An 11,438-nucleotide genomic window follows, 5' to 3' on the forward strand; every position below is an offset into this window, starting at 1 on the left:
CGTGCAGTCGGCCTGGCTCGGGCCCGGCGAGGTCCTCCGGCCTCTCCGCCCTGCCTGTCCCCGGCTCCTCTGCCGGTTTCCCCTCTTGATTCCTGCTCCTCCCTCCAAGCCTCCTCTGATATACTCGGATGTGTTTGGCTCTGACAGGGAAGAGCGCTTTCCAAGTGAAAATACATTGGAGGCATATGTGTATACCCCCTCACCACCTCGCGCTGTGGGTTCTTCTATTTTTGAGGCTACAGGCCCAAATTTTTATTTCCCGAACGAGCTCCCTTCTGTTTTTTATCCTGTACGACCAAAGAGTGCAAGGCCTTTAATATAGAGCAGTTTGCATGAAAAACATAATTTAAACTTTCCGTTTTGCATGTTAGCTTTTGTGCAGATGTCCTTTTCCCAGAAGAGTTTCGTGAAGTTAGTTAAAATAGTTGTGGCGTTCAATGATATAAATAGCCAAAGGGAGTGCAGTGCGACTTTGTAAAAGCTTGCAAAAAAAGAAAAAAGAAAACTCGATTGGAAATACTTAGCAGAGAATAGGAGTGAATATAGAGGAATAATTCTTTTGAGCATATTTCTTGTACATTTTGGTGTTGCAGATGTCTTCCTTCAAACAGTAAAGTAAATCATAGATCGTAAAAATTGGGGAGATTTTCCATCTCCTCATTGCTTGGAAGTGCTGTAGACATCCCCAGATTGAACCTGTCTTTCGTGCCTCCCTTCCCCCAGGATTTAGGTAGAAAGCAGAACCTTTAAAAAAGTTAGCATAGTGATTGATTTACAGTTTGCTGTAAACAAGTTGCTCTTGACCTTGGTGAATATGAAATGACATTAAAATTGTTTTGCACGAGATGACATTAGCAAAACGCATTCTTTTGCGGGGATCTTTTAGCTTCTTAGGGTGAAGGGAGGCAGAACGGGCTTCCTTTGGCGGTCTCTTCAGCAGCACTCGTTTCCGTTCCTTTTCCTGTCTTTCTGGAGCCAGTGATTTGCTGGTAATGAATGCAAAGGAATGAGTGTCGTGTTTGCTGGGTGCGCATTTTGGCGATAAAGTTCTTATGATTCATTACCCCAAGGAGGCAGTAATGTGCCCGAAGTATTCTTTTGCTTCTGGGCTTCATGGTTGTTTAATCTTACTAAATCTTCAGGCTTTTTGCACACTTGAAGGAAAACTCTAACTTTTGCTACTTACTCGTTTCTGGTAGATCTTGCTTGAGTGTAACAGTCTACTGTATTCAAAGAGAAGGGAAAAATGGAAAAGAAGTTTCAAATATATGTACAGTGATTACGGTGTGTCTTTAAATATTGCAGACCTGGAATCTTGTTTTTAATGTGCTAGCAACTACTGGGAAGCAAACTTTTCCCAAATTTGTGCACTTGGTGGTGGTTGTATGTGGGCAGAACCAAGCTGTTAGGATCATGCCAGCCACGGATACCATCTCTGTTTATGAGAATAAACATGAGCAGAACTGCTTTAATTGTTTTTTTGTTTTTTTTTTTCCAGGAGCGGGAGGAGGGAATGATATTCAGTGGTGTTTTTCTCAGGTGAAAGGAGCAGTAGATGATGATGTAGCAGAAGGTAAGAAAGCATTTAATGCAAAACTTGAATAATAGAACCTTTTAGACATGTTAATGACTGAAGGATTTCTTTGAACCAGAGCTTATTAGAGTTTAAGAACATTTTTGTTTATTGCCCACAGGTGATTAAAAATCACCTTTTTGAAAAATAGCCTTAAATCTGTTGTTATGCCTTATTTTGTTTTTTTCCTTGAACTTAAATGAGAAGCAATAAATGATAGATACACAGAGCCATCACAAAAAAGCTCTATAATAATGGTTTCCTTGTTATGTAAATTCTAGGTAAAATAGATGGTGCAGTGTTTGTGTGTTGTTTATAGATAATTAAGTGGAAATAGGTACCGTCAACCTTTAGCTCATAAATGCTTCTCACACCATCTTTATTATTATTATTATTATTATTTTTGGTATTGAGGATCAAACTTGGGACCTTGCACTTGCAAGGCAAGCAGTGGCATCACTGAGCCAAATCCCTGCCCACCATCTTTAATTTTTATCAGGATTTTGGGTGGTTTTAAACTTGCCAACTTTGAGAATGTGGTATTGATTGCCATGTTCTATAAAGAAATACTGGCTCAGGCCAGGTGTGGTGGCACATGCCCGTAATCCCAGCACACGGGAGGCTGAGGCAGGATGATCGCTATGAGTTTGAGACCAGCATGGGCTATATAGTGAGTTCCAGGTCAGTCTCAACTACATAGTGCGACCCTGTCTCTAAAAAAAAAAAAAAAAAGAAGAAGAAAAAAATACTGGCTCAAAGTATTTATTTTGTGCTGCAGGGATTCATGTATGTGATAAGAAAGTAATGTTGTGAATACATAGCTTGCCTTTTGGAGACCATATTTTCTGTGCAGTTAGAAACAGATCAGTCCAAGTATTTAAGTCTTAATCCTCCTCCCAAGTTTTATTGACTTATTTAAAAAGTTTATCTGAAGTTTTGAAATTTAAAGATTTTGCATTTGTTAAGTGGTGTTAGTCCTTTAATGGAGGTATTATTTGTACAAAGCACTTGCATTATTTCATTGTTCAGGAGTTTGTCTTTTTAGGAGTATTATGTCTTGAGTTACCACAGGAATTTTAAAAATAAAACCAGGAAATTCTGATTTTTAAAAATTTGTGTTGTAAGAGTCTGCATATTGTTTTGGTTGTGTTGTCTTTGTATGCAGATCATATTCTTATCTCCTGTTTGTAGGCTTCTGTTTGTGTGCAGGGTTTTTCTGGGTAGTGGCATTGTGTTGGCCAGCCAGATGCGTGCATAGTATTTGTTAGGGTCCCTGTCGTTCCCCATGAAGTGTCTGATCAGGGTGTGGTAAATTCTTTTTTTTCCTTCTGTACCTGGGATTGAACTCAGGACCTTGTGAGGCAGGCCAGTGATGCCACAGAGCTAAATCCCTAGCAAGGCGTGGTAAATTCTACAGGAAGCCACCTGGCATAATTATACTTGCCGTACCTTACAGACCTCTCTCTTCTTTTGGGCCCTCGTCCATTTTTCAGATGAGAAAACAGAAACTTGAAGTAAGGGACTCAGTGATGGGCACACAAATAATGAAGTTCTATTCAAGCCCATGGTGTTTTTGACTTGTGTAGAGAAAGAAGGGAGGAGTCACATATTAGTCATTTTGTAACTCCATTACCTGTTGAATAGTAGGCACTTAAAGACTTGATCGGTAATTCTTTGCTCTTGTGTAATACCAAGTTATGAAAGCACTGTATACTTAGAAAACATTCCTTGGTTGAATTCTGTTTATTTCCTCTATTGGAGGTCTCTTAAATGCCAAGCAGCAAGGGTATGTGATGTTTACTGTGTAACCTCCACTCAAGGAGCTTGTAGTTTGCCTGTTGACTGGTAGACAGATCATGTAGATTTTATTTAATCAGAAGTTAGTATTCCAAACTGAACATCATTTACCTAAATGAGCCAGTCCATAGTTTCGATGCATCGCATATCCTTGCTGTTTGGCATTTGGGAGACCTCCGATAGAGGAAATAAATAGAATTCAAGAAATGTTTATCTTGATGTATGTTGGATTAGTTGTCTGCTAATACTTAGTAGCTGCATTTTACTACTGATTTATTAAATAATTTTTGAGGTTGTTAAATATTGTTAACATATGATATGTTCTTAGCATCTTAAAATGACAGGAATTGGTATGTGTATTCTAATAGAATGATTTGTTCTAGTATTTGTTTTTACAAATGTTTTCTGTATCAAAATCATCCAGTGAGCACTGCTTTGAAAATTTTGCATACTGTAGTCTGCACGTCAATACGGATTATGTTTATTTTACTAAGATACTTGCTTTGCTTTTTTTTTTTTTTTTTGGTACCAGGGATCAAACTCAGGACTTTGTGCTTGCTGGGCAGGTACTGTACCACTGAGTTAAATCCCTGGCCTGAGAACATTTGCTTTTCTGAAGTAAGAGTATTCATACATTTCCCTCAGAGGTTTAGTTAGAGCAGGGGTGGTGACCCTATGGCATGTGTGCTGCAACTCATTGTCATTGTAAGCTCTAAAAGGGTCGCCATCACTGGTTTAGAGCATAACCTTTGAACAGATTACATCTGGCTCACCCTTTAGCCTAGATCGCCTGTTTTCTGTTAATGGTACATCTTCATTTCTTTCCCATCGGAGACTTCACATTGTCTTCTCTCCTGCTGTATTGCATCGGCTGCAGTGAATACTGTTTTATCTTCTGTAATGCTTTAGTTTTTCTTTATTGCTTTCTCCTTTGTTCATTCTCATCCTGTTTGTAATCTTGCTTGTAGTAACTGCACAAATCATTCCTTCTTTCTTGGTCCAATCTTTCCATTTTAAGTTAATTTCATATGCAGTCCCAGTTTGGGTTATTTTTCTCAGAAATCTTTAGAGGATCACAGTATCCACTGAGTTAGGAACTAAATTTGAATGTTTTGTCCTTCACTGTGTAACATTGCTTCAGTATGGCTCCTACTTCTCTTAAATTTGTTGCTTCTGTGGCTTATGATACAGCTGTATGGAACAGTTAAGACCTTTGATTTACTTCAGGACTTTAGCTTTTTTTCCCACTGTGACATGCCTAACATCTTCCCATAGTCCTTCACTATTAGAATTTTTCTCATGTTTCAAGCCAGACTTATAACTCTTAATTTCCTCCGTGTGTGTGTGTGTGTGTGTGTGTGTGTGTGTGTGTATACATATATAGATCTCCCAGCAGTGTTGGGTACTGTTCAGAGCCTCACTCATTCTAGACAGGTGATTTACCACTGAGCTACGTCCTGGTCCCTTTTTAGATTTAGAGACATACAGTCCTGTGAAGTTGCCCAGGCTGGCCTTGAACTTGCAGTTCTCCTGCCTCACTCTCCCAAATTCCCACATAGCTAATATTTCAGATGTGTGCTACCATGCTCAGCTGGAAATATTTTTTAAATCCTTCTTTATAGTGCATTATTACTTAGATGTCCTATTTAGTGCCCCAGGCCTCTACTGTATACTATAAGCCTAGTGCTGGATTAAGTTATTTTTGTGCTTTATGCAGAATGTCCTGTATAAAGTGCTGGACCTAGAACAATGCTTGGCACACAATACATGTTAAATGTTTGTTGAATAAGATAATTCATTGTCACTGTTACTGTTTTGAAAGAGAAAGAAAATGGGTGAAAAGTAGGATGATGGAGGTGTATTTCTGGGAATTGGGTTCTATTTACTTGGCAGCTTTTTTTGGGGGGGGGTCCTGGGAATCGAACTCGAGACCTTGCACTTGTGAGGTAGGCAGCAGAACCACAGAGCTAAATCCCTGGCCCACTTGGCAGCTTTTATAACTGAATTGCTGGTGTATAGTTGTGTAATACAAAGAAATCAGGAGATCTTGGGCTTTTTCCCTAGCTCAAGTATGAACTAGTATATGTCATGTTAAGTATTCCTCTGGTTTTTTGTATGCATAGAAAAAAATGACAGGTCTAGATTAGGTGATTTCTGCTGTTTTTCATACTCTGGTCTTGTTAATTCCCAAAGATTTCTTAGAAAAAAATAGCCCAGCATTGTTATTATTGCCAAGTGAAGTCGAGATGTTGAACTTGAGGCCTTAGCTTAAAATTTAAGTCTTTACTGGGCTTACACAAGGTTCAGAATTGTATTATTAAATACATGACACAGTTGAGATAGAAACATTCTATATTTCTTTACTGGGCTTACACAAGGTTCAGAATTGTATTATTAAATACATGACACAGTTGAGATAGAAGAAACATTCTATATATTTTTTTAAAAATTTTGTCGACATAGGCTTTTCTATAATCAGCTTTCATTTTAATCTTTAATCTTCCGGGTAGCAATAGCAGTATATCATTCTAAGTCGCTCATGGTGGCTTATGCCTGTAATCCCAGCACTCTGGATGGCTGAGGCAGGATGACAAGTTTGAGCCTATCCTGGGCAACTAGTGACTTAGTGAGACCCTGCCTCAAAAAAAATAAGTGCAAAGCCCGGAGTTTGAAACCTGGAACAAAAAAAAAAAAAAAAAAAAAAAAAATGCTGAGGGTGTAGTTTAGTGCACAGGCCACGGATTCAGTCCTCAGCACCATATACATAAATCATTTCATATTTTTAATTTTTCTTGTATTGATAACTTTGTCTTCAGGTCGTAAGAAAGCAGTTGGGTGCTATTGGCATAGTTTGAACCCTCAAATCACTTGTTTGCTGTTTGATCGGGGGCAGTTTAATCCATCTGTTTGTGCCTGTGTCCCCCTTGGTAAATGAAGAAGGCGGTAAACCTTGTCCTAAGGCGTTATGTTGATGATTCCACGCGTGTATATACCTGGAATGGTACAAGCACATAATGAAAGCCATTGTAGGGTTTAGCTATCATTAGTACCTGAATGTTGATAGCAAATTAACCAGGAATTGTCTTTTTTTTGGGGGGGGTTGAGGCAGGGTCTCACTATGTAGTGAGAGACTGACCTGGAACTCACTATGTAGCTCAGGCTGGTCTCGAATTCACAGCGATCCTCCTGCCTGAGCCTCCCAAGTGCTGGGATTACAGGCGTGCGCCACCACGCCCAGCAACCAGGAATTGTCTTTAAAAAGCTACTAAAAATTTCTTGGCCAAAGTGAAGTACATGTTCTTTGATTGTTTTTGTAATAAACGTAAAAAATAAATTCAAAACAGGTTTTTGTTTTTGTTTTGTTTTATTTTTTTTTGGAGTTTTTGAGACAGGGCCCCACCAGGTAGTTCAGGCTGGCCTTGAACTCACTGTGTAGCCTGTGTTGGCCTCGAATTCCCAGCAATCCGGTCTCAAGCTCCTAAGTACTGGTATTATAGGCCTGTGCTACCATGCCCGGCCTAAATTTTTGGTTTTGAGAGCATATGAAGTTGGTAAAACTATAACAAAAAGCTATAAACTTATTTACCACCAAAGCCCAGTGTAGTGGTTATTTTTAGGCAGGTGAGAGGGAGTTATGATTAGGAAGGTCTGGGGAATGCAATGACCTGGATGGTGATTGTACAGATGGGTCGTTTTGTTTGATTTTTTTGAGACAGCGTCTTGCTCTGTAGTTGAGGCTGGCCCTGAACTCTTTGTAGCCCAGGCTGGCCTGGAACTTGAGGGATCCTCCTGCCTCTGCCTCTCAAGTGCTGGGATCACAGGCCTGTGCCACCATACCTGGGTTGTACAGACATTTGTGTTAACTCATTTTGGTGTTTGTTGTCTTTGTTATTCATAATGTTGTACATAGCAATAAAAAAAAATCTAGGGGGCTGAAGCAGGAGTATGGCAAGTTCTAGTCCAGCCTGGGCAATTTAGCAATTTAATGAGAATCTCAAAATAAAAAGAAAAGGACTAGGGATCCCCTAGGTTTAATCCCCGTTCCAAAAAAATAGTTGGATTTCTGTTTTGCTTTTCGAATCCAGCACTCTAGTAAAAAGGGTTCAGGATGAAAAGTGGTAGTTTCCTACTTCCTTTGCTCCATATTTTGTAGTTCTGAATATAGGTGTTCAAGTCTGCTAGCTGTTTCCCTTGGTCCTTAAGTACTCTTTGGGAGGAAGAAAATGACATTTCTGCATTTTATTAATTTTTTTTTTAAAGTCTACTTTGTAGTTCAGGCTAGCCTTGGCAGTGATCTTCCTGTCTTATCCTCCCAAGTGTTGGGATTACAGGCTATATTTTATTAATTTTAATTACTTGAGAGTAACTTCCCTGGTAGAAGACTGAGCTGTTCACAGTGTCACCCCCCTTTCTGTCCCCGTCACCCTGACGTCACTGCTGGCTGTGGTTCAGTTCATAGCGCTTACCTTATTACAACCATCATGTTTGCTGCCGAACTGGCAGCACTGCACAAGACTTCTCCTTTTACTTTCCTGAATCTAATAATTACCTATTTGTATATTTGCCTCTGTTTTGCATTTCTGAAACCTTTATTTTGAGATTTAAAATATTATATGGACTAGTATAATGAGCTACTAGCACCCGAATCCACCTGGAGCCAAACCTTTCCCATTTTACTCCATCATTTTATCCTTTTCCACCTGTTAATTACAGAAATATTACTGTTTTTGCAATCTGAATGCAGTATGAAACAGGATTTTTTCATTTTATTTTTTTTTTACTCTGTTTAACTTTACTTGTAGAAATAAATTATTAAACATTTAAATGCGTGTAGGTAATCTGAAGTGTGTAATACTTGGTTGAGATACAGAACAACTGTTAATCATTTAAGATGGTTATAGTAATATAAGTTTTCATTACTTAATAAGTTTTGAAATAAAAATTTCAAGCTGACATAGAGGTGCGTGCCTGTAATCCCAGCACTCAGCAGGTTGAAGCAGGAGGATTCCAGTAAGTTCAAGGCTAGCCTGGGCTTACATAATGAATTCAAGGCCAGCCTGAACTACATAGCAAGATCCTGTCTCAAAAAAACAAAGCTGGGCATGGTGGCACATGCTTGTAATCCCAGCACACCTGAAGCTGAGGTAGGAGAGTCCTGTGAGGTCAAGGCCAGTCTGGACTATATAGTGAGGCCCTGTCTCAAAAAAACAGCCAAACAAATACACATAATTATTGTAAGTATTTTTCTCATCTCCGTATGTGACAATCTTCGGCTTTCTTTCACAAGAAATTATTTTAGAATATGATTTTATTATAGGAAACCTATTTTGTTTTAAAAATTTCAATCTAAATGTAGTCTGTCTTTTCCATTCCTTGCTTCCTGTATATTTTTGGAAGAGTTTAGTCTCGAGGACTGGTCTGGGAAAATATTTTTTAAATGGAAGTTCTAAATATACTCAATAAGGAAGTAAATAATTTTAAGGAACAAGTAATCCTTAGAGGTATTACACAAAATTTAATAGTTTTGAAAACCATTCCATAATTTTAATGCTATAGTATAAGATTTCCAACTGTGTCTCTTCAGTGTTTTTAGGGTGGTGTGGATGCTACACTTAAGTAATAAAACACTAGCACAGCTATGCAGATTGTAAAATTGCGCACATCAGCTTCATTCCAGAACCCCAGAAGCTGCGGCAGAGGTCTTCCCTGACATCTTCCTTTGCATGACGTGTAATGTGCTTCTCCTTTAACACCCTACATGCCATTGCTACTCCATGGGTGCTGTCACTCAGAGCAGTGTAACTCTGCTATTGAATAAAGCCTCATACTGTGTGTACTGTGCACATTTATGGGGCAGTGTCCTTGTTTCATTTTAAGATACAAAGTTTTCTCTCATTCCTTTGTTGATAAAAAGTTGTAAGGGGTAGTGGTCATTGAAAGCATATTAATATTAGCTGGGCATTTTGTAAGTCTTTAACATAAGTTGAAAACTTGAGTTTCAGTATTTTAATATTAAAATTTTTACTAGTACATGTTTGCAGTAATGATTACATTGATAGGAGTTGATAAAAGTACATAATATTAAATTCCCTTAAACTTCAATGTTATACGATTAATAGTGAATTAGCAGTAGAATCAGTCCTGTCTTTGAAAACTGTGGAATAAGCAGAGTGATAAAGATGATTTGAAGCAAATAATTTCTTCTAAACATTTTTGTTTTTGTTTTTGAGACAGGATTTTAACTCTGCAGTTCAGACTGGCCTTGAACTCTCACTGTGTAGCTGAAGCTATCCTTGAACTTGTGACAGTCCTCCTGCCTCAGCCTCCCAAGCGTTAGGATTATAGGTGTGCACCACCATGCCCTATTTGAATTCATTTTATTGACCCTATAATGGTTCCCATATTTGTATGTGTATATTTGTTTATCTCAGAGTTGAATTTCAGGAACAAAGGTAATTTACATTTTAAGTTTCGTATACTTTTTAATGAGAAAATTGAAAGATTGGAGAAGTTTTAACTAATAATATATTTTTCCTTTTCTGAGATGATGTTGGAAACTATAATTGAATAATTGAGGGGCTGCAATTTATGTACGTCCTTTTGCTTGCTTAGTAGGAGGAAAGAGAAGTAAAGGCCTGGACACAAATTAGGTTTTCTGTGAGTGTGCATGGCTATCCTCACACCTGCGCTCACACCAGCTTGTCCTGCTGAGTGTGTGATGGTGATGGTTATGATTGTGTGCTGTTCTTCCTTGCATTTTGCTCCAGGCAGAAATGCTTTCCTTTCTATCTGGGACTGAGAGACTCCGTGGAGATTACCTGTGGTCCTTTCTTACTGCCTCATCCAAGGGCATTCTGAAATAACACCAGTGCTTTCTGAATGCAGGTGACCTATGGCGCTGTGCGGGGGCAGCTGCCCTGATGCATGCTGATGCCCACAAGTTTACTCACCCAGCCTTTTCACTGTGGCAGCAAATGTTACCACTGGGAAAGGGCACATATCCGAGTATCAGGAAAAACCTCTGATGCAGTTTGAATTTGAAGATCAGCTAACTGCTTTGTTCAAGGGGCTTTTTTTCCCTTTTTTATTTGTTTTTGGTTTTTTGAGACAAAGTCTTGATACATAGTTCTGGAGTAGCCTTGAACACTATGTAGCCCAGGCTGGCCTCCAACTGTTTGTGATCCTCCTGCCTCAGCCTCCTGAGTGCTGGGATTACAAGTGTGCACCACCATGTCCAGCAAGGACTTTATTTTTTTAGAGGACTACTGACAGACTCTGGTTTTTCAGGCTTGGATATTTGGCATTCATTTTCTTAAATGAACAGTGAACTTGTTGCCTTATTAGGCAGTATTTGTTATTCATGATAAAATCTGAGCTTTCAAGAAAAAAGTGTAGAGTATTGGAAAATATACCTCCCATCCTGAGCTTGACATCTTCCCAGTAACTTTTGCTGAGTCGTCATGGTGGTGGTGTGGCACGCCTCCCCCCCCATAGGGCATGGAACTCGGGTCCTTGTGCTTACAAGGCAGGCAGCGGCACCACTGAGCTAAATCCATGCCCAACATTTTATACTTTGTTTTTTTTTTTCCATACTGGGGATTGAACTCGGGACTTTGTGCTTATGAGGCAGGCAGCAGAATCACTGAGCTAAATCCCTGGCCCTCCCAGTTACTTTTAAAAGACTTTTCAGATGAAATTAGTAGTAACATTAATGAATTAGGGTTTTGTTTTTTGTTGTTGTTTTGCTACCAGGGATTGAACTGGGGTCTTTGTGCTTGTGAGGCAGGTGGTGGAATCACTAAGCTAAATCCCTGGTTGAATTAGTTTGTGATACTGTATAAAGATTTGTGTCAGCCATTGGAAAAACTACATAACTTAGTGAATCCCTGTTTTAAACATGTGATGGCAAAATTCATGCATTTTAACCAGCAAGAGGATTGGGTTTTAAATGTTACATATCTGCCAGGTGTGGTGGCTCATATCTGTAATCCCGGCACTTGGGAGGCTGAGGCTGAAGGGGAGAGTTCGAGGCCAGCCTGGGCTATAGTGAGTTCAAGGCCAGCCTTGA

General features: G+C 39.2%; 1 protein-coding gene across 4 annotated transcripts in view; it reads left to right on the forward strand.

The window, feature by feature from the left end:
* The first annotated feature begins 1,253 nt into the window (after positions 1 to 1,253).
* The window catches only part of Ppp2r2a (protein phosphatase 2 regulatory subunit Balpha), an 88,795-nt gene continuing 78,610 nt past the window's right edge, over positions 1,254 to 11,438 (forward strand). For 2 of the 4 annotated variants that reach the window (XM_033765493.1, XM_010623620.3), the window contains exon 1: positions 1,504 to 1,573. Coding sequence is in view for 1 of the 4 variants with exons in the window: in XM_010623605.1 (XP_010621907.1) it covers positions 1,269 to 1,284; positions 1,499 to 1,573 (91 nt within the window). In the remaining 3 variants the exon portion in view is untranslated. Of the gene's footprint in view, positions 1,285 to 1,498; positions 1,574 to 11,438 lie in introns of those variants that run through there. The other 2 variants (XM_010623605.1, XM_010623613.3) reach the window with 2 other exon arrangements.

Source organism: Fukomys damarensis, unplaced genomic scaffold, assembly GCF_012274545.1.
Source record: "Fukomys damarensis isolate Sample0158 unplaced genomic scaffold, DMR_v1.0_HiC HiC_scaffold_18, whole genome shotgun sequence".
NCBI classification, from domain to species: domain Eukaryota; kingdom Metazoa; phylum Chordata; class Mammalia; order Rodentia; family Bathyergidae; genus Fukomys; species Fukomys damarensis.